General features: G+C 49.9%; 1 protein-coding gene across 1 annotated transcript in view; it reads right to left on the reverse strand.

Moving 5' to 3' along the window:
• Positions 1-22,226, reverse strand: part of Gxylt2 (glucoside xylosyltransferase 2) — a 58,973-nt gene that overhangs the window by 33,022 nt on the left and 3,725 nt on the right. Inside the window, exons 2-3 of the mRNA XM_077106253.1 lie at positions 9,196-9,388; positions 3,960-4,091 (exon numbers count right to left, since the gene is read on the reverse strand). Coding sequence (XP_076962368.1) covers positions 3,960-4,091; positions 9,196-9,388 — 325 coding nt within the window. The remainder of the gene's footprint in view (positions 1-3,959; positions 4,092-9,195; positions 9,389-22,226) is intronic.

Here is a 22,226-nt window from a genome sequence, read left to right on the forward strand (position 1 = left end):
GCTGCTTCCCTCTGCCATGCTCTTCCGCCATGATGTTCTGCCTTACCTAAGCCCCACCCCGCCCCGGGAATGGAGTCAGCTGTCCATGAATTGAGAACTATGAAACCGTAAGCCCCCAAATAAACTATTCCTCCTCCACAATTTATCGGGTCAGATCCTTTAGTCACAGCAACAAAAAAGCTGACTAAAACAATAGTGTGTAAGTAAATGAATACATTGTAGAAAGCTTGTTCAACAAAATTGGTAACTAGACTCATTTCACATGATCATTTTGGTAGTTAATCTCATCCCAATAATTTATGGCCTCTTGGTGCTTGATGAAAACACATACATCATTCATGATGACTCTACATGGTATTCCTCTAGCCAGGCACAGAGGCGCATGCCTGTAATCCTGGTGGCTCGGGAGGCTGAGGCAGGAGGATCGCAAGTTCAAAGCCAGCCTCAGCAATAGTGAGATGCTAAACAACTCAATGAGATCCTGTCTCTAAATAAAATACAAAATAGGGCTGGGGAAGTGGCTCATTGGTTGAGTACCCCTGAGTTCAACCCCCGGTACCAAAACAAAACAAAAAAAACTACATGGTATTCCTCTTACAAATGATTTTTAATATATTTTTATACATCTGTCAATTTTTATTGCTATCTAAAGTGTTGGTTCCAGAGATGTTACAATGTTAATTGCTAATGGGAGGTAAGACATAGTAATAATACAGAGGTCTGGCAACTCCACAAGCCTCCCTTTTCCATCAGCCCACAGCTGACCTATTAGAGCCCCCCTGGCAAGCACACAGCTTTCCCAACACTGAAACCAGGTACAGGCCCTTTTAATAGAAAAGGGGAGATTCCGTGTTGTGGCCTTAAATGTGATATACAAAATATAGGTAACATGAGATTTTTGTTTACTTTAAAATATTAAAGAATGAGACAAGTTTCTTGGAAATACTGGGTCAGAACTCTCACAATAAATTTTCCAATAAGGCTAGGAGCGATTTTATCCTGTGTCTCTGGGTAATACTCCTCCCTAACTCCTTCCTTGAATGTAGACACTCGTGTCAAGCAATAGCAGCAGGAATGATGTCACCCGTTAGTATAATCTCAGAGCCTATTAAACCTGGCTTGAAAAAGTCTTTGTCCCTGGTGAAGCGTGAGTAGCAGTTCACCCCACGACATGACCACGTGGGGTGCCACGTGCCAATAAAGTCTCTGAGCAACCCAGCCATCTCTATTACACTGTAAATATCTCTAGGCCCCCCAGAGGACATCAGTTATTCAGGAGAGAAATCTGTGTGAAATCTAACGGCCACAATGTGTAGTAAAATGTGTAGACGTATTACGAAATCTCACCGTTTCTCATTAAATGAGGGAAAGGTGATTGGATTTGAGAAACTCAATTATCCTGAAATAAAGGGATCCTGGCCTTCCTGAGGGTGAGGGCTTCCAGGACCCATTTTCAGGAACAAGTGTAATTGGCGTGTTGTTTTAAATACCTTAAGTCTTGAACTTCCTGAAAGGGTGGTGCGTCTTGGAGAGCTCAAGCCACCTGCAGTGGATGGTCTTACTTCCGGGCTCAGAGTAGGCGTTTCCGGACTCCATGGTCTTGCAGTGGTTGAATCCAAAGCCCATTGACACTTGAGAATGTGACAAGTTTGGGACCAGAAGACTTGTGCTCTGATATTATTCTGATAGCAAAATCTTGGTTGAGAAAGGGTGTCTCCTGCAGGCTTAGGGTAGACAGCAGCACCTTAGAAAAGGGGCCAAACAATGGCCCCCGGCCCACTGGCCACTGCTAACGTGTCCGCATCTTAGGATCTCCACGTCCCCTGTGCCACCTGAGAGGCACTCCCTATTTGGTTTTATGGTGGCAAATTTCAGGGGAAACATGGCCTAGAGTTTATTTCAAGTTATCATGAGGATCCATGCAGCTTGGTGATGCTCTGAAATGCCACGTTCAGGATCTGTGCTGTGGGTAGGACCGCGGGAAGGTGACTGTCCTGTCAAGTGCAATCTCTCTTTATTATTTCTAAGCAGGGCTAGTTTCCACTATCAGAAGCAGATAAGGAATGCCAGCACCCATTTGTCATTCAAAAAGGAACACTTACTTAACTGGGAATGAATGAAAACTGTCTCATGGTGAGTTTTTAAAATAATGGTAATAAAATCACGACTCAAGGTCACAGAGGATTCAAATGAGGTCCCTTTGGGGTGCTAATCTTTGGATCCCACAGGGAAACAATTTCCCAACATTAGTTTTGACATTCTAATGTTTCTTCTTGCCTAAAATAGACACAAGAAGCAGAAACCTAACATGTCCTCTGTCTTCTCCAATGGCAATTAGTCTATCCATCACCCACCTAGAGCTCACAGTCCCATTTTGAGGTGACCACTTCTCACCCCCATTTTGTGCCATTAACCCCTCCTCTGCAGCACGTGAGCCAGGCCGTGTGGGCGTGGCTGGGCATGGGTGAGCATGGGCTGCAGGTAGCACCAACCGCACACTCGCCAGGCTTTGTCCTGCCCGCTGGTCCCTGAGTCAGAACCATGAACAGGGCCACTCGCCACCCAGGGTTTCCAGACCAGCACATGGAAGACTCCCCTGCATGGCTGTCCCCAGCCTCCAAACCAAATGGGACCCAACTAAACCCACCTCCCCCTTACCTAAGGTGCTCGTCCGCAGTCTTCGCCACCTCTAAATGAGGTCGGCACACATTTTGTAGGCTGGACAATATTTAAAAATCGCCTTTTTGCGTGTCATAAATGGTTAGATATTGGCAATTCCGATATTAAGTAGCTTTCCAGGGGGAATCCAGGGTGAGATCCTGTCCCTTTCATTCTCCTTCAGCTCTAGAGGAGCTCATGGCGAGGCCTGATCAGTCCTGTGTCTCGGGCAGGTCCTGGATGCCCCTAGCACCCTCCACAGCCCAGCCCAGCTGTGCACACTGCAGGGTGCCCTCTTAAAGCCCAGGCAGGCCGTCCCACCTCCAGGCTAGAAGCTTCCCACCCTGAGGACAAAGAGCTGACCCACCTGCAGGGCTGACAGCCCCGGGACCTCTGCAGTCCCATCTCACAGGCTACTTTCCAGAACTCTTCCCAGCTCAGGGCCTCTGCACGCTCTTCTGCTTCCTGGACCCTCCTCTCTCTCGTTTCCCCAGTCCTCGTCACCCCGGAACCTGGCTCAGGTCTCAGTATATGCGCCACTGCTCTGTGACCTCTTCCCCACCCCCGTGGAGCCCGGGGTTGCCAACACCCACCTCAGCCGGTCACTGCCCCGATAGCCTGTTCAGTGCCCTGCCAGAAAAACGCTGAGGCAGTAGGGCCCTGGCTGTCTCCTGGTGTCCCTGACACTTGTCACCATGGTCCCCTGGCCTGGCACCTGACGGGCGATTATCACAGGTTTAAGGAAGGCAGGGGCCCCATAGATATGAAGTCTACCACGCCCAATTCAAAGTTACCCTGTTTGGATGAAAACTGGCTTTCTATTTAGGATTTTAGAAAGCATACCATTTAAAACTTCAGAAGGGAAAGCCTGCACCAGAGTTCTGGGGCCACTGTGAGCTACAATCGAGGCTACATCTCACGCCAGTGATTGTCATAGAGAGAACAATGACAGAAGGTGACGCTGAGCGCTGACTGTGTGCCGAGCCCGTGGAGGACAGCGAGGCTCAGAAAACCCGGGCCTTGCCTCAGGTTGACACGCTCGTCCACAGAAGAGCCTTAGTCACAAAGACCCCGAGCATGCTTTGGGTGCTCTCAGACCGTCAGTCTCGGGGCAAGACACCCCTGGGACACAGGGACCCTCCCTCCACACTCGGCAGCCTACAGAGCATCAAGGACAGAACCCAAGGGAGACACACCTTAGCTGGAAGTTCAACGTTTCTAAACACATCTCAGCTGATTTCTCCAACTTTCCAAGAGCAAGTTTTCCCAAGCTGCGACTTATTAAAAACAGGTGTCCCTACCGGAAGAAAGAGTCTCTGGGCAGCGCAGGGTTTGAACAACTTCTTCCATTCCTGAGGGTTTCCGACAGAAAAGGTGATGGGGTAGATCCTGTGCTCAAACTTCTTTGTATATGAGTCAGGCCACTGTCGTAACTGGAAGACACGGAAGGCACAGGGAGGACGGTTAGACACCACGAAATACAGAAAATACCTGGGAGGTTTCTGGAAGGCCGAGCCGAAACTGCCCAGGATTTACCTAGAGAGGCTAGGCTCGGCGCCACGACTGGCGCTCACCAAATGAGAGAGCAGGTTGTCCCATGGGCACCGCGAGGATTTGACATGGCAGTCACAGTTGTCGGGGGCGGGGGGGGGGGCTGGGAAACTGGCACCAGAACCCTGCCAAGCGGAGGGCACACCTGCACAAGCTGTCAAAGGGCAGTCTGGACACGGTGACAACAGTCCCGATGGACGCAGGGGCAGCGGCTTTCACCACGACCTGGGTGGTAGTCGCAGCGTGGGGACAGTCCAACTGTCCAGTTGCAAGGAACTGGGAGACGGAGTATGACACAGTCATATGATGGGATAACGCGCAACTAGAACTAGTAGGTCCCATGTGTGCTGACGCGGAAACGCCATCTGGGGACGCCAAGTGCAGAAGTGCTTGCGCCATGGCTCTACCTGTCAGGGAGACACGTGCACGTGTGTTTCACATGTGGAGGTCAACCTGGACGGAGGACGGGGCACACCCCAACATTTACACCTCTAGAGGTAGTGGTGGAGTGTCAGTCTCTAAGTTCATAGTCCTGGGTTCTTCCAACTGTTCCATGTAGATGAAATGTAATGCTTTCTTTAAGTATATTAATTTCACAACACAGATTCTGTTTTCATAGCAGTTTTATGCTTCCTGAGAAGCTGAGCAGGAAGCACACAGTTCCCGTCAGCTGCTCGCGGTCCCCGCCCATGGTCTCCAGTACTGCTGCCATCTTGCTCCGGTGCGGTGTGACTGTCACAACGGATGAACCAACACCCACCTGTCACTGCTACTATGATCACTCTTAGCTGATCATGTCATCATCAACCAGTTGTGACCACTGCTAAGTCGTAATGTACACTGGCACTTCATGGAGGGTCCCTGCTTTGTGTGGTGACTCCACGGCTTGGGCAAGGCATCATGTCACAGCCCCATGACAGTAGCACCCAGAACAGCGTGGCTACCCTAAACCTCCTGTCCTCCCTAGCCGACCTTCCTTCTTTCCTTCCCGCTGAACTCTCAGCAGTCACTGACCTTTTGTTAGCTCCTAGATTCACCTTTCCAGAACGTCACGTGGGTAGGGTGGCACAGTGTGGCGCTTTCTCATTCTACCTTCTCTTACCTAGAAATATGCACTGAGGTTCTAGGTGGCTTTTTGTAGCCTGACAGCTCGCTTGGTTTTTACTACTTATACTCCACTGTATGCACGTGCCACAGTTTATTCCTGCAGTCATCGACTGGAGGACATTTTGGTTGCTTCCAGGTGGGGAGAATCGTGACTGAGGCTCGTGAGCATCTGTGTGCAGGTTTCTGGGAACACAAGTTCTCAACTCATTGGTCAATATTTGGATTGCATTTGCTGCCTCCGTGGTAAACCTCCTTCTGACTTTCTAGAAACTGCCTGTCTTCCCATGGGGCTCTGTGGGATGGGAGTGCCTGTGTCCACACCCTCAGCAGCACGTGGCAGTGTCTGGTCCAGTTTTTAGCCACTCCACTAGGTGTGTGCTGATCTCACTGTGGCCTTCAGCTGGACTGCTTCATGACCTGTTGAATGTCCTCCACGTGCTCATGTGCCACCTGTGCATCTTCTTACATTTTCCTTTTTGATACTGGGATTGAGACCAGGACTCCATGCACATCTGGGGCAGGGCTGGAAGTGTCTAGACTCACACTCACATGTCTGGTGGGGAGGCTGGCTATGGGCTGGGGCTCAGCTCCCCTCCTCGTGGCCTTCCCAGACGGACTCTCCCTAGGGGCTCTTCGGGTTCCTCCAGCATGGTGGCTGGGTTCCAGGACAGACCTCCCAGCAAGGAGCCAGGCAGAGGGTGTGTCCTCTCCTGAAGGAGCCTCAGCTGTCACAAGCATTGTCTGGCATGCTCTGTCGTATCTATGCATCAGTCTGACTGTGCACGTATGTGTGTGTTTGTGTGCACACGTGTGTAGAAGGATTGCTGTTGCATTACAACAAATTACCCCAAGCTAAGGCTTCAAACCACACACATGTATCATCTCCAGTGGTTTCTTAGGATCAGGAATCTGTGGGAGTGTAGTCATAGCTCACTGCCTCTCATGAAGTCAGCGGCTGTGGCCATCTGTCGCCTTGACGGTGCCCTCACGGGTGCTGGCCAGAGGCCCTCGCTCCTCACCAGGGGCCCCCATGCTGGCTTACCCAGCGCAAATGAAAACGTGAAGTGCCTTTTGTCACTTCAGAGGTGACACACCGTCACTTCTGCCCTATGCAACTGCACACAGGCCAAGTCTAGGATAGCAGGGAAGGACACAAGGTATGGGTAATGAGCCTGGAGCCCGGGGGCTTCCTCGGAAAGTGCCACTCAGGTGAGGCCATCCCCGTTTTCCTTCCCTCGTCTTATTCAAGTCCAAGTCTGCCTTTCCCTCCACTCCACCCCACACCCCAGCTCCAAGCCTCAGCAGGTACAGACAAGTCGCTACTGGGTGGATATTGTGCAGGACGAGCCTGTGCTTGTCCATGGTCAGTCACACACAGAAGTGATCCTCAGTCCCCACAGCTGGATGAGCCTACAGCTGTGTCTAGCCAGTTAGAAGTATGTGGAAGGGCCAGGTATCGTGGCCATGCCTCGAGACAAAGAGCAGGTACGCAGACAGTCCTGAACTTTGTGGCTGTCACTACAGCCTGACCCGAACACTCCTGACCACAGGGCAATTACCTTTCGCCAACCCAACTGACCCCTAGTGGGAGATGGGGAGACCAAGGCTCGGGGAGGCCCAGAGACTTGCCAAGACCACACAGCAAGCGGACAGTGGGGCTGAGCCCTGGATTCGCAACTTCTGTCTGCTGGTTCAGAGGTAGTAGGACACAGTGCCGAGTCCCATGGAGCTCCGAGCCAGTGAACCGGACCTGACTTTGGTGACGCCGATCATTTAAACTGCACCTCAGGTTCCTTAGTCTGTAAAATGGGGATGTTATCACTTTGGCTGGAGTCTTTGCCCAAAGAGTGCATGTGTCAGGAGCTTGGTCCTGGGCGTGGTGATGTTTAGATGTGGCCCCTTGTGTGAGGTCCTTCGGTCACCAGGGACATGCCTATGGAAGGGATCAAGGATTCTCTTGGGACCCCTAAGTTAGCTCTTATAATAGGTTTGTTATTAAAGAGCAAGCCTGACCACACCCAGCTTCTCTGTGGCTTCCTGTCTGGTGATGTGACCTCTTCCTTCCCCACATGCCTATCATGATGGTGGCATCTGCCACAAAGTCCTCACCAGAGCCAGATCGGTGCTGGTGCCAACTCTTGCACCTCCGGAACTGTGAGAGCTAAATACACTTCTTTTCTTTATAAAATTACCCAGCCTCAGGTATTTCGCTACAGCGATGAAAAACTAACTTAGGTAGGGGACATGATGGGTACCTTCTGGAGGGCGTGGGGAGGGTGACATGAGATGACATCCTAAGGCAGAAGCTCTTGGCATTTGCTCTCTGTCTTCACTATTGTTTCCCTCATGCTGAAGCTTTAGAGCGGTTAACTGGGAGCGTTGGAGCCATCCTCACTCCCCTTCTCTGACTTGGGCTTTTCCAAGCCATTCCTCCAGTCACGCCCAAAGTCTGAGGACTGCTGGTTCCCTGACTTCTCCTGGACAAGACTCATGGCGATCTTTTTCTTTAGAAAATATAACACGTTTTCTAGCTCGTTCTCTGTTGTTAGCTCTTCTCTGCCAAGCATGCAGTTTTGGATGTTTCTTGTTAGCGAGGCCAGCCTGGTGACAGGACACAGCACTGTTGACTCACGTCCATAGAAACAAAACACAGCAGGCTCTGTCTGCCAGCACTCAAGAACTCACCCTGTAGAAATCCTCAAGGACAACAAAGCTTGGCTTCCAAGGCCACACACATACCTCCACTGGGGAGGAGGCTTCTCCAGAGCTCTTCTTATGCACTGCTAAAAACACAGAATGAGAAGAGCCAAAGCACGGTGGCCCAGTGACACCTCAAAATGGTATGTCACCACCAGAGGGCCGAGGCCAGGGTGCTGAGTGCTCACTGGGGACCACACTGCCCGCAGGGACTTAAGTGTGGAAAAGAGAAGCGCTTTGCAGACAGCACGGTGGCACACGCCTGTCATCCCAGTGACTCGGGAGGCTGAGGCAGGAGAATCGCAAGTCCAAGGCCAGCCTCAGCAACTTAGTGAGGTCCTAAGCAACTCAGTAAGATTCTGTGTCAGAGGAAAAAATAAAAAGGGCTGGGGATGTGGCTCAATGGCTTAGTGCACCTGAGTTTAATCCCCAGTGCAAAAAAAAAACCCCAAACACACAAACAAATTATTTCTATGATACCCAGAATATAATCACAATTGCATAAAAGAAAACGTGTAAATTGGAGGTATAGATATGTGTGTGTAAGTGTGTGTATAATCAGACACGCGTGTCTTTTAATTTATCATCTAAATTACTTGATTTGATGTCAATGAACACGTGTTGCTCGCTGTTTAAAATATACACATAGATACATGAACATGGGCTCTCTGACCTCCAGTTGAGAATGAGGCTGATCACACTGCAAGAAGGGATCGAGCTTGCGCCAAGCGCTTTACGTGCCTCATCTCATTCAGTCCTCACCGTGTCTGTCGGGGGGGGGGGGGGTAATTATCCCCAAGTTATACCGAAGGACAGTAGGACAGGGTCAAGCGTTCAAGGTCACGCAACGGAGCATGAAGCAACATAGGGCACCCATGTTCAACAACATCCACATTCAACATTGAAGAACCGGACAATGCGGGTGGGAAAGACGGTGGAACGAGACGGACATCATCACCCTAGGTACATGTAGGACTGCATGAATGGTGGACTCTGCTTCGTGGACAACCCGGGAAGTGAAAAATCGTGCTCCATTTGGGTACAATGAATGGAAGTGCCTTCTGCTGTCACGTATAACTAATTAGAATAAGAAAATTGATTTTAAAAAGAGCAGTATAAGCAGTCCCTGCCGTGCAGTCTGTGCCCTTGGGAAACAGTACGCCACTATTTGTGCAAATTCACCTGCTTATCAAACTCAGGCTTCAGAGAGTCTTCAGTGAAGATGTGAAACTGGATCTTCCTGTGGCTGAAAAGCACGGCCGATTTCAGCATGACCAGCGTCTCCTCCAGCCGATTGCCGCAGGCCACCACGGCCAGGTGGATCCAGAGCTCAGGCGGCAGGACAGCATGGACGCTCCTCAGCTGTCCGGGCCTCCTAGAGAGAAGAAAAACAAGTGAAAGCTGGAACCAAACTTTAAAAAAAAAAAAATCCAGTGAATGGTTGGAACACTTCAAACAGAACAGGCACAATCTGTTATATTTTATAAAGTGATAAGCATTTTGACAATTCTTCCTGCTTAGAAAAAAAATGCCATTTATTCCCATATTTATCCTGGCAATAGCAGGATGAGTCACTGTTTGGACGGCTCTAGGTGTCGGGGACGCTTTCTGCCAGCGCTCAGCTGTCTAGTGCCTGCTGGCTGCCGACTGCCCCATGTTTGGAAATAGTATTGCTAAACTTCAACAGCTGACACGGGGCTGGGGGGCCCCCACTTGCACGGGCCATGGAAATCAGATTTGAATGCAACTTCAACGAGAGGAGGGTGAGTTGTGGCTTTCCCATGTGAAAGAAGCAACGCGATCTTCCCATCATCTGGATGTTTTTAGGCGGAGCTGGAATGCATGACCACTGCACCACGGGACATGTGCGCGGTGGGGAGGTAAGCAAAGAGGCGGCGTGTGCGCCCCTCCCTGTCACATCTCAGGAGAGTCTTGAAGAAACAGGTGTTAACCCTAACTGTCTCGCCAGAGACGGGAGGTGGTGGGTACGGCCTGCGGCTTGCAGTACGGAATCCACAGTAATGAGAAACAGGCCCAAGAGGGGCACGTTAGCCCTGCAAATGAGCAAGGTATCAGATACTGAGTCAACAGCTGGGAGGGGGACAGGGTCCAAGAGTCCACAATCATCATCCAGCTATTTCCTAGTAATAAAAGATTTGTTCCAGACGAGGGGACGAAGCCAAGCCTCAAACACACCACTGAGAAACATTTGCAGGCAAGTTGGAAGAAGTTGGCCCAGAATAGGTGCCCTGAGACAAATGAAACTAATTTACTTGCACAAAAGATTTGGAGACCAGGGGAACTTGGATGTCAAATGCTGCCTTCCTTCCAAAAACTTCGAGTTCAATCCACACACTGCTCCATTATTCGCCGCTCTGTAGAATAATGGCAGACGTGCACCGGATTTCTTTCACCAGGAGGGGAGTTGAGATGCGGGTGGAGCACTTTGGAAAGCGCTCCGATCGGATTACTTCAGAGCATGCTTAGTTGAAGCCCGGCCTTGAGCCCTGCCAAGGCCAGATGTGGCGAGTTCTTGGACCCTATTCACTCTGGGGATCCTGGGGAAAGCTGGCATCTCTGGAAGTTGTCCACTTCTTGTCATTCTCCTGCCATTACCTGATACAGTGATGTCTTCTGTCACCTCAGTCACTCTGACACTCCTCTTGGTGGCCCACCAGCCTCCAGGCTCTCCTTTACCCTCACCCCATAAGTTCTCCTAATTGGGGCGGAGTGGTGGGCTTCTAAAATACAGAGTATATTTCTTCCTTGATTAAAGTCAAGGAAGGCGCTCACGGGCCTTCAAGGTCAAACCCCACGGCTGATTATGGCTCCTGTGCACATCTCTTGCCACTGCCCCAACCACCCCCACCCGCCGGCCGTTCACAGCCGCAGGCACAGTCACACTTGTGTCCTGGACTCTTTCCTTCCCAGCCTACGCTGTCCTGCCAGGACTCACACATTTTCTCCCTCTGTCTTATTAGCTGCAGCCCACTTATTAATCAACCAGTCTTTACTAACAACCAACCACGGGCCAGGCATCGTTGTAGAAAGACAATGAACAAAACAAAGTTACTTTCTCCAGAGGATTAGGGAAAGACAGAGCTAAGTGACAGTCCAAGGGGTGGTAACTAGTAACTTATCCAGAGGGTGGGAGGGCGGTGGGGGCCAGGGAGGCCCGGGCGTGCTGGCCGGCTGGTGCAACCTGAGACAGCTCAGAGTCAGCAGAGGCCTCCCGACAAGGCAGGTCTGCCAGGGGTACGGGGGCGGCCAGGGCTGAGCCCCGAGCCTCATGGCTGGGAGAGGAGCCCAGGCGGAGGGACAGCCGCAAACCCAAGGGCCCACCTGCAGGCTCGCCTGCTCTTCCTTCCCAGGAGGCTTCGTGGGGGCTCTCATGACCACTATCAAACCAGCTCCCCACTCACTGACAGGAAGGGGAGGGCAGGCTGTGTTAAACCAACACGACTGTCCGTTTAGAAAAACCGCCATCGAGACATGAGCTGAAACATGCCAGAGAGAGATGCGACGTGGACATCTGCTCTAAGTCTCGCCCACTGCGTAGCAACCCGAGGGTGACTCAGAGGCCCAGACGTGGGGGCTGGGAGTGTGGTTCAGTGGGAGAGCACCTGCCGAGCATGTCTGGGCTCCAACCCCAGCACCCCAAAAACAGAAGCTAAGGTGCTACCAACAAATCCCATCTCCTTGGCGTCTTAGATATGAACAACTTCCCCACCCCTGGGGGTCTGCTTACCCTACGGACTGAGGTGCCGCCGAATGACACGCCTTCACCTCGCAATGACGGAAACACTAACTCAAACAACGAGTTTGATTACCAGACTGGCAAAAATGACACAGAAAAGTCTGACTGCATGGAGACGCAGCTGGATGTGGTGTGGTCACAGCTTGGCGCTGCTGGGAGAGGGAAGTTGGCCGACACCTGGAGAGCCATTTGCAACTGTCTGCAGGCACGAAGATGGGCACCCGCCTTCCACCCCTCCAGATTCACACCTACCCACAGGAACTGAGGAAGTGTGCACATGGACACGGGTCTCATGCAAGAACATTCACGGCAGCCCTGCTTAGGAAAATGGAAAATTGAAATAGACTTGGTCATCCACGGAGAGGAGAATCCCGAGTCTGTCTGACATGTCTGAAAGGTGGAATACTATATAGCGGCAAAAGGAACACGCCTGAAGGACACATACAACATACAGCAAAGAGGAAAAGAGTGGCTTGTGAGGACAGTATGGGGACAGTATTGTCATGAAGCTTAAAAACTAGCCAAAGACTCAGCGGTAGAGCACTCGCCTGGCATGTGCAAGGCCCTGGGTTCGATCCTCAGCACCACATAAAAATGAATAAGTAAGGGTATTATCTTCAACTTAAAAAAAATAAGTGTTAAAAAAAAAAAAAAACTAGCCAAAGAGCACAGCATTTTCTTGGCAGATGATACACAAAGTAAGATAAGCACGACAATGAAAACCATCAAATGGAGAGTGCTAAGTTATTTCTGGGGACTTGATATTTTACTTAAGCTGAGTTCTGGACACAAAGAAATTCTATTTGTTATTATCTCCATATTTTGTGTCACCTAAAGTTCTGGAAGAATACTTTTCTCCCCACTCAAAAGAGCCTGCAGGCTGGGTGCAGCTCAGGGGCAGAAGGCTTGCCCAGCTTGAGGGAGGCCCCCGCTCTTCTACCCCAGCGTATACTCGTGCATACACACGCACACACACACACACACACACACACACACACCAAAGCCTGCACTCCCCTGCTGCAAACCAAGCCACCCCTCTGTTCTTTTTTCAGGCTCCAGGCAATGTGTCCCTCTTGGTGTCTGGTGACAGGAGAAAAAAGAGAAAAAAGAAAGGCCCCTCCTGGGGCCAGTTCAGGTGTCAGTGACTGGGATTTAAGGGACCCTGCTGGCCCCACTCCTCCCTCTCACATTACATCAACAATCTCAGGCTCCAGGCAGCGCGCGCTGGGGCCAGGGTCCTGAGTGATGAAGTTCAAGGGCCCGCGGGCGCCTTTCACCAGCTCCACCAAGGCACACTGGCACACTCGGGTGTCACCTGAGCTGCCTGGGGCTGGCTGCGAGTTCAGCTGGGAACCTGGGCCTTCTTAACCCTCGACTCCGACGCCCTGAGCTTGGCGTGACGACCTTCTCACTTACACTCTGTGAAGGGGACTGGAGTGGACGCCTGCTGAGAATGGAGCTGAGGATAACCGCGTTGGCCTCCGTGATGACTAGCGTAAGTCGAAAGCAGGGCCCAGACAGCAAAGCCTGGAATGTTCTTTGTGGTCTTTGCACGACCCTCTCCTTGTCCGTGGAAGATCTTCAGGAAGACACGGAGGGCTTCGTTGACCCCCTTCCTGTTGATTTCATTTTAATAAATGTGGACTTGATTTTCTTTTCCGTCATGGTTCTTGTTGATTTCCTTCCACATCAGCTGATAGCGTATTGTTTCATTGTAACTCGTGTCAAACACACATTGTGTTCAGTGCAGGAAACAATATAAACAAAACTTTTCATCTTTAGAAAAAAGATCAGAATAGCATGTACAATGTACATTTCAAATAAAAACACAAAACATGATATACTTAAGTATCAAAGTTGGTAAATGAAGAAAAATTCTTGCCCCATAAACTGTTTTTCCACAAGCTGCCTTCTGGTCTTTGTTCAATTGGATTTCTGTTTTCATAGAGGCACCAGGTGGAAACTTTGCATCCTACTTTGTTGACTTGATTCTTTTGTTACTTTTTTTTTTTTTTTAAGTTGTGGATGGACTTTTATTTTGTTTATTAGTTTTTATGTGGTGTGGTGGATCGAACCCAGGGCCTCATGGTGGAAGGCAACCGCTCTGCCACTGAGCCCAGCCACAGCCCCAAGGCCTGATAGCGAGCATTCTGTTCACTACCACAACTCCATTCAACCACATCAGCATGACTTATCATTTCCTTTTTGCTCATTGTTTCCAATTATTCTATTATTTTAAAAGTCTTTTCCTAAACTGTGGGCTAATGGATTTTCCCTCTTTTGCATTATTTTCTTAGATTGCATTCCTAGAAGTAGAATTGCTGGGGTAATATCTATGATCTGATTAAGCAACTTTAACAGCTTCTGACATTTTCTCCAAAGCTTTCTAGGAGTTTACTAGGCCACAGGGAACAAATAAAAGGCATAAGAAGACCACCCAGGAGCCCGAGATACTTGTACAGTGTGGTCACAGAGCTGACCCGAGAGGAGAGGAAATGGCTTCCGCAAGCCGCGCCCCGAGTCCCGCTATTCCACAGGGGAGCCGGCAGTCACCTGCTGCACCAGATGATCCTGAGTCACAGTGAGAGGGTTGTGCCAGGTTCAGTTATCTTTCGGCCACGTCCACGAGAAAGTCTCAGTTGAGTGCCACTGGGAGAGAACACCTTTCTGATATTGCCCCACCTCCCTTTAGTGGAAAGGACAGGGAGCTCCCATGCAGAACCTCAGCAGGTGAGAGCTCCAAGCTAGAAACGAACAACACTGCTTCGTTGTCTCAGAGTTTGGCCCAACCTTCTATTTATATCATTACTGGCAATTTCTAGCACTGACATCAAATTTCCTAAAAAAAAAAGTAAATGTGCTCAGGATGTGGAGAGACTAGGATCCTTGAACACAGCTGTCACAACTGTGAACGGGCACATCCACTTGGGAAAACACTTTAGCAGCTCCCGAAAGCCTTAAATAGAGAAAGCAACTTTATGATGGTACACATGAGATACACAAAATTTTCCCCACAACTACTCATCTCAGCATGATTTATTCATCCAGAAGCCCAACTAAATGTCCGTCAATTAATGGAGATACATCATGCAGTGTATCTCACACAGTGCAATATTACTGAACGATGAAAAGGAATGAAATACTGACATATGTACAAACCTGGAAAACGGACACTGATCCACATATGTAAAAAGTCCAGAAGAGGAAAAGTCCCCATGTACAAGAGCACATCAGTCGTCATCAGGAAGAAGGACTGAGGGCACATGGGAAGTGACTGCCTAATGGTGACAGGGTTCCTTTGCAGGGTGATAAAGATGTAAAAATAGCCAGTGGTGATGAGATTGAAGAAATCATGGAACTATATGCTTTTAAAGAGTGTTGGGATTAAATTGTAACATTGTTATCATTAAATAAGTAAAGAAATGCCCTCAGGTTCATAACATGTATAGATTTTGTTTAAAAAAATTGAAGTACGCAATGGCGGTGCGCAGCATTGTAAGGATCCCGGAGCCTTGGGGAATGACAGGGACTGCAGGACACGCCCTGCCCATGCTCCCACGACCACCATCCTCACCATCCCAGAGGTGGCTCAGAGGGAAGCGGCTTCCAGACTTCCCCCGAGATGAGCGGCTCCTTAAGCGCTCAACAATCTTCGGCATGTGACTTAATTGAACTTCAATTTCTGGAGTGTGTAAATAATTAAATACGGCATTTATGTGTAGTGCTATTTACTTTGTAGCCTATTAACGCAAAACACACTGAATTATTAAAGCGAGTAATTGGTTCTTCTCAGACCCTCTTCTCTGGCGCCTCCCGCAACCTCTTCCCGGCGCTTCCAGGGACTTGACAAGCTCCCCGGGCTCAGTGAGCCTGCTACTGGGATCCGGGTAGCAGAGGACGCTGGTGGAAAACCACATTTCTTTAAAGCACAGCCCCAACTAGACTGCAGGCCACTTTTTCCTAGGAAATGCATAAGCATCAGGGAAATGGTAGAAGAGAAACAAAAGGAGTGGAATGTGCTTGCTCAGGGCAGAATGAATGAGCAGAGCCTTCCTGTTTCCTGGAGTCTTTTACAAGAGGAGACCAGCTAGCGATTTTCACGTGGAGGTCGGGACATGAGGCCAGAGCGGCTGCTGTGGAGAGGGAGCACCTCAAGACAGCCCTGGAAGGAGAGCCAGGGGACAGCAGCTAAAGCCACCTCAAGGGTTGGCAGCAGGAGTAAAGTTCCCTGCACACCGTGGCTTTTGGAAGGCATGAGTCAACTGACAGAAAGTTTCCCCTCCGAAGCTGCGATTTGACCCCTCACTGGGGACCCAGACACGACACCAAGGACTCCACTCACAGTTAAATCACTTTTAATGACCTGTGGTTTGGAGTTAAATCAAGTGTCATTAATCTTTTCAGACAGACACAAAAGCTAACGTTTGCCTTGAAGTCACGGTATAATATGAATGTCAGCAGCGTGCCAAAAACCTGCCATGGGGGCGCTTAATAAAGTATTTGATAAATGCTTTTAATTATTAATAGAACATATTTAATTTGTTTCATGATGTCTGAAACGTGGCTGTGCTCCTAAACAAAGTCTAGGTCTAATTCACAGTAGGTGCTGGTGTCTGAAGTTGGTAACTCTGTGTGTGTGTGTGTGTGTGTGTGTGTGTGTGAGAGTGCATGCTCACGGTTTTAGATATTACACATACGTATGGCTTAAGACTAGTAAGCGTTGCAGCAAGGATTCAAATCTAGGGCGTTGGACATTGGCCGGTGGCTCTCTTTTTTTTTTAATAACACAACAGAAATTCCTCTCGCGCAGTTCTGGAGGCTACAATCCAGGCATCAGCGGCCACGCCACCCCTGCCGGCTCTGGAGAAGAATCCCTCCTCTCCTCCCCCTCACCTGCGTCCCCAGCCACTGCTACGGCCCCCTGGCTCCCTGCTGCAACGCCCCATCTCCTCCTCCACAGGGCCTCCTCCATGTGTCTCTCCGTCCACTCCTCTTCTCATGAGGACACTGGTCGTCACATTCAGGGGTCACCCTGCATCTAGGGGGCTTTCACCCAGACCCCTAACTAACTGCCTCGGCTGAGACTTTTCTAGACCAGATCACACTCTGAGGCTGCCCTGGGGCCGAAGCCCTGCTTTCACGTTATGCTGTTTGTGGAGTCACACGTAAGTGAGCAGAGAGAGGTACCTCTCCAACCCTTCACCACCAGCTGAGTCACTCTGTGGTGGCGCCTGGAATAATTGCCACTTCATTGTTCTTTATGATTGCTCCTGACACAGGGGAGATGCTACTTCCCTATCTCCCTCTTCCTTTTAAATGAAGATATTATTGAGATTTCCAAGCATGAACCAGCAGGGCCAGCTGTTGACATGTGAGGGAGAAGAATTAGGTGAGGATTTCAGTTCTGCACATGGGAGTTTCTCATTTCCTAAAGATGGGCTTGAAGGAGTGACCAACTTAGAGGGAAGAGAGAGGAAAAAGGCTCTCCCCAACTCATTTCCGTCCTCTATCCAAAAAGACTTTCTAACTTTATGACAATTCATGTACTTCTAGTTATTTTGTACATTAGACAAGTAATATATTTTTATCATAGAAAAAATCTAAAATACAGGTAAGCAGAGGAGCAGACACCCATAATTCCAATTGTATAACCACTGTTGACATTTTGGCATACCTCCTTCCAGAAATCCCAGATACATGTGTGTGTGTGTGTGTGTGTGTGTGTGTGTGTGTAAATATATGCAAGTTTAAAAAAAACTGAAATGGGATAATTTTTATAACCTGTTTATGCCCCTTACAAGTATAAATAATGTTCAAATACAAAAAAAAAAAAAAAGTAGATTTCATCAGAGCTCTTCTCCACAGGGATTCTAGGAGTATGGTTCAGATGGTCCAGACTTTGGGTCTGTTGCCAAGGACAGTACGGCCATCAGCACTGTTGTTCTTCCAAGCATGTGGACTTGGTTTCAACATCTTAGTCGACCATTCGCTGTCCATCTTGGGCCAGGCTTTAACCATCTCTAGCCCTCGACTTTGCCATCTGTGAGACTGCACGTTGATTGTATGGCTGTCCGCTTCTGGTCTCAGTGGGTCTCACGGGCATCCAGAACTTTCTGACAAGAGCATCTCAATTTTCCTTTGGGGAAGCTGTTGTTCTGTTCTCAGTCCATGAGGTTCAGAGATGCAGAGTCATCTGTCCATCACTCCCAGTTGTGACCATCAGTGAGGGCACATGCATGTGACACAACACAGGCCGTCAGAGGCAGCCCTGGGTCCCCGCCGGTGAGATTCCCTCTGGGGGCGACTAGGGGAGGAGAACCAGGCTCAGGCCTGTGGCTACTTTTCTGTGGCCAGGACTACCTACCTGACAGCTCTGCCCACGCAGAGGAGGCGGAGCCAAAGATGGAGCCCAGCTGGTCAGACATCCTGGACACACCGGACTGCACCTCTGTCTCCCTCCTCACTCCAGTTTTAGGGCTGGTAAATCCCCTCATGAAGAAGTGATACAAACAGATCACCAGGGATTTCATACTCGCAACTGAAAAATCCCATCTCTCTGTGCAGTGCCTTCCTGGCCGGTGGCTCTGGAGAGCAGATGGAGTCATGTGGTGCCAGCTTGACACAGGCCCCACACTCTCACCACCGTGAAGCATGGGTCACCATTGCCATTATAACTGGTAATTGCTGTCATTGTTCTCAGTTGGTACACATGGAGCTGAAATTCACCAGAAGCTTTAATGTTTCTCTAAGTTTGTCCAGTTGGCCAGGACCGTGGGTCTGCAACCAGCCAAGTGAGAGCCCCACTCTGCACTCTGTCCGCTTCTAACGAGTACCAGTACTGGCTCTCCCCCTCCACTCGGGAAGCCAAGCCAGCTCCTCAAGGCCTAGCCGTCCCTCCGGGAGAGCTGCCTGGATCTGCACCCCGCCTGGTGCACACTCGTCCTGCACCAGCCTTCCACCTGCATCATGGGGGTGCATCAGGAGTTCAGGAGAGAGCCAAGCTTCCACGTCACATACAGGTCACGGGTCCAGTTGTAGTCCAGTGGACGAAAGTGACAGCACTCAGAGCAGAGAAGCCTCTAGGTGACGCTCCCAAGCCACTCCTGCTGCTTGGTGTACATTTTTAAATAAGCCTTTTTTTTTAATATTCAATTTTTTTTGTTAGTTAGAGGTGGACACAATCTTTATTTTAGTTTATGCGGTGCTGAGGATTGAACCCAGTGCCCGGCACGTGCTAGGCGCATGCTCTACCTCTGAGCCACAACGTCGGCCCTTTTAGTGTACATTTTTATTTTTCCTCTTTGGACCTCAATTTTGCAACTCAAAAAAAGGGTCATATTTTTGATTGGTGTCCTCGGGGGGCTTTTACTCAGGTAGAGCATGGATTCTGAACTGTGCAACGTAAATTTCCACTAGTAGATTACAGTCTCTTATGTTGCTAAAAGAGACGGCCACCTTTAAACACATCAAACTCACTTTCTGCTGGCACAGAATCAAGGGTCCCAATAAAGGTATCAAGACAAGAAACTTCTGTTTGTAGGAGAGTTTCCAGAGCATCACAGTCTGCCATAAATCACATGCTGGAGAGTGTTCAGGAGGGACACCAACCGAGGCTGACCTTCAAGACAGTTCTCATGCCTGGCGGTGGTGGTCACTGCTGTGACTTCTGAAGGCGTGACAATGTGTATATATGATAAACTTTTGTCTCTTCTTTCTGGCAGTGCCTTATAGTGTGAGGTCGATTTTCTTTCAAGGAATCTCACCAGTGAGTGTGGCCAGCGAAAGCCACCACGGCCACTCTTCGCTGAACTTAGAAGAGGTACTAAAGCAGATGGTGCAAATCAAAGTTAGCCAGAATTCTTTGGTGCCATCTGACAGAATCCATGTCACGCTGGATTAAGAAAACATGGGAAGTCACTCGATCCTGGAATCTGGAAAGGCAGGAGCTGCCTTTGGGCCCTACGTTGGCACCAGCCGCCCGGGTGGTCAGAGGGGCCCTGCGTGACTCCTCCACGTTCTCCCAGTGCTGACCAGCTTCCTCCTTAGGCAGGAACGCAGCTGCAATCCCTGGGCTTCCCACCGTCTCACTTCAGTCCTTACAAACAGTCGGCTGTTATGCTTTCCCTGAGGTCTGAAAGCTCATCACGGGCTCTACTTGGGCCCAGTAGGATAAAGGCTAGGGTGCCGATGGCCACCCAGGGCGTGGTGGGTGCTCATTTCCTGCATAGCCCTGAAACCACTTCCTTCTAGGGTCTCTATCAACAGCCCCCAGATCTTCATTTAAACGAAACCTCTGGTTCAGCAAGATGACTTTGAATACTAGTAACTGAAACCTCAACTCCAACCCAGTAACAGAGGATCCGCGACAGGGCAGACCTCAGACCTGCTGACCCTGGGCCTCTGTGGTGTCTGCAAGGACCCACCATCTCTTTCTCCCTCCACTGCCCAGAGTCAAGTCGTCATCCCAGAACGGTTCTCTCCGATCCTGGTACGGGCTATGGTGGTACCCGAGGTCATTTCAGTGACTGGAGAGGCTGAGGCAAGAGGACCACAAGTTTAGGCCAGCCTCAGCAACTTACCAGCCCTGTCTCCTAATAAAAATAATGTAGCTCAGTGGTAGAGCTCCCGGGGTTCAATCCCATACTGAGAAGAATAAGAGGGAAAAGTACCAGAGCAAGATCCTTAGTATACACAATAAAAAAAAAAAAAAAAAAAAAAACCCGAACAAAAGATATCAAGGTCGTTAGAAACAGATAAATCTGGACTGTCATAGCCAACGCGGGGCTATGAGATAGTGACAGCTAAGTATAATATGGTCTCCTGAATAGAATCCCGCAACCAGAAGGACATCAGGTAGAACTAAGGACACCTGAATGAACGTGGACAACATGTATGACATGAGTTCATTGGCTGCGGCCAGTGTATCAGGCAGGAACTAGACGTCAACAACGGAGCAGACTGGGTGCAAGGCAGATGGACATTCTCTGCATTTTATCAACTCTTCTATAAATGTAAAATCATCCAAAAATCTGTTAAAAAGAAAAAAAAAATCCCTCTTTTAATGTTGTCACTGAAGATCCTCACTGCTCTTCTAAAAGACTATTTTGAATTTTAAATCGTGTGAAATTAAGAAAGTCTGAGCATGGCGTGGGGCAGGTGGGCGCGGGGCAGGTGGGTGCTGCGCGGGTCCATTAGTTCACTCCACAAGCATTTGCTGAGCACCTCCTCTGAGGTCATGTCTTCCTGGGTGCCAGTGAAGCAGCCATGAGTGAGACAGGAAGTGCACATGGAGCGGGAGGAGAAAATACAGTACAATATCCAGATAACGCAGAGTGTGGTCAACAACAAAACCCCGGCCAGGGTGAGGGAGCAGAGAACGCAGGGAAGGGCTGTGATTCCTTGGGCGCCTGGGAGGACGCATTGAGGAGGAATCATTTGCACTTGGACCTGAAAGGAGTGCGGGAGCTGACCACGCCAGGATGTGGGGGTCACAGGGAGTGGGCGAGTGGGGAGTGGTAGGGATGAGGCCAGAGAGCTCAGCAGGGCTGAGGTCAGGCAGGGCTCAAATAGCACTGAAAAACTCAACCACATTCCTCGCCTGATAGAAGCTGGTCATCGCAGGGCTTCAGCCAGTGCTCTGGCCACTCATTTAAGATCATCTCTGCAGCTGTATGGAAATGGCGCACTGGGGGCATGGGAACAGAACCACGCAAACCACAGTAGGTGGCAACAGTGGCCAAGTAGGAAAGGACACTGGCTAGTCACTCAGTAGCGGCCCTGAAAGAGGCAGAAGTGATGGGCTAGAGCATGCCCCTGAGGAAGACTTCCTGACTGGGTGGGCATGGGGACAAGAGGACCAATCATGGACCAGTCAACAAAAACGGGGGCTCTTCACGGAAACATCGCCCCTATCTGCTGAGACTTTTTTTTCAGGCTTGAACTCCCTGAGAAGATTTAGCTCAGAGACCAAAGGGCACTGCAGGAAACCGTGCCTCTTGATGAGCAAGGGTGCCCACTTCCTCCCATGGGCCAGCTGGCGCAGCCGCCAACTGGTACCTAACGTGTTTCTGGGTTGTCTGCTCTTGCCCCAAACCCTGGAGGGATAGCACCACCACTCACCATTGTACAGTGATGCCTGGCAGATGGACACATTTGTCCACTATGGAACACATGGACAGAGGGGACACCGCGGGGCCTAGAGGTGGCAGGAGCTTCCCTGGGAATCTATTCTTCAAGTGAGAGCAGCAATGTCCAAACCAATGCAGAGGAACAAGAATAAAGTTCAGGAGCGGGTTGGAGTTGAGCAATCAGCGAGCGCTCTGGGCGGGAGCCAATAAATAAGAAACTGATTTTGCAAGAGCTAGCACAAAGGGCCACGCAACTGGCAGAGGTGGGACTTTGCTGCTCAGCTTGATGATCTCATCCCAGGACCACAAATGTGAGAGCTGGAGGGGAT

Source organism: Callospermophilus lateralis, chromosome 20, assembly GCF_048772815.1.
Source record: "Callospermophilus lateralis isolate mCalLat2 chromosome 20, mCalLat2.hap1, whole genome shotgun sequence".
Taxonomy (NCBI): Eukaryota; Metazoa; Chordata; class Mammalia; order Rodentia; family Sciuridae; genus Callospermophilus; species Callospermophilus lateralis.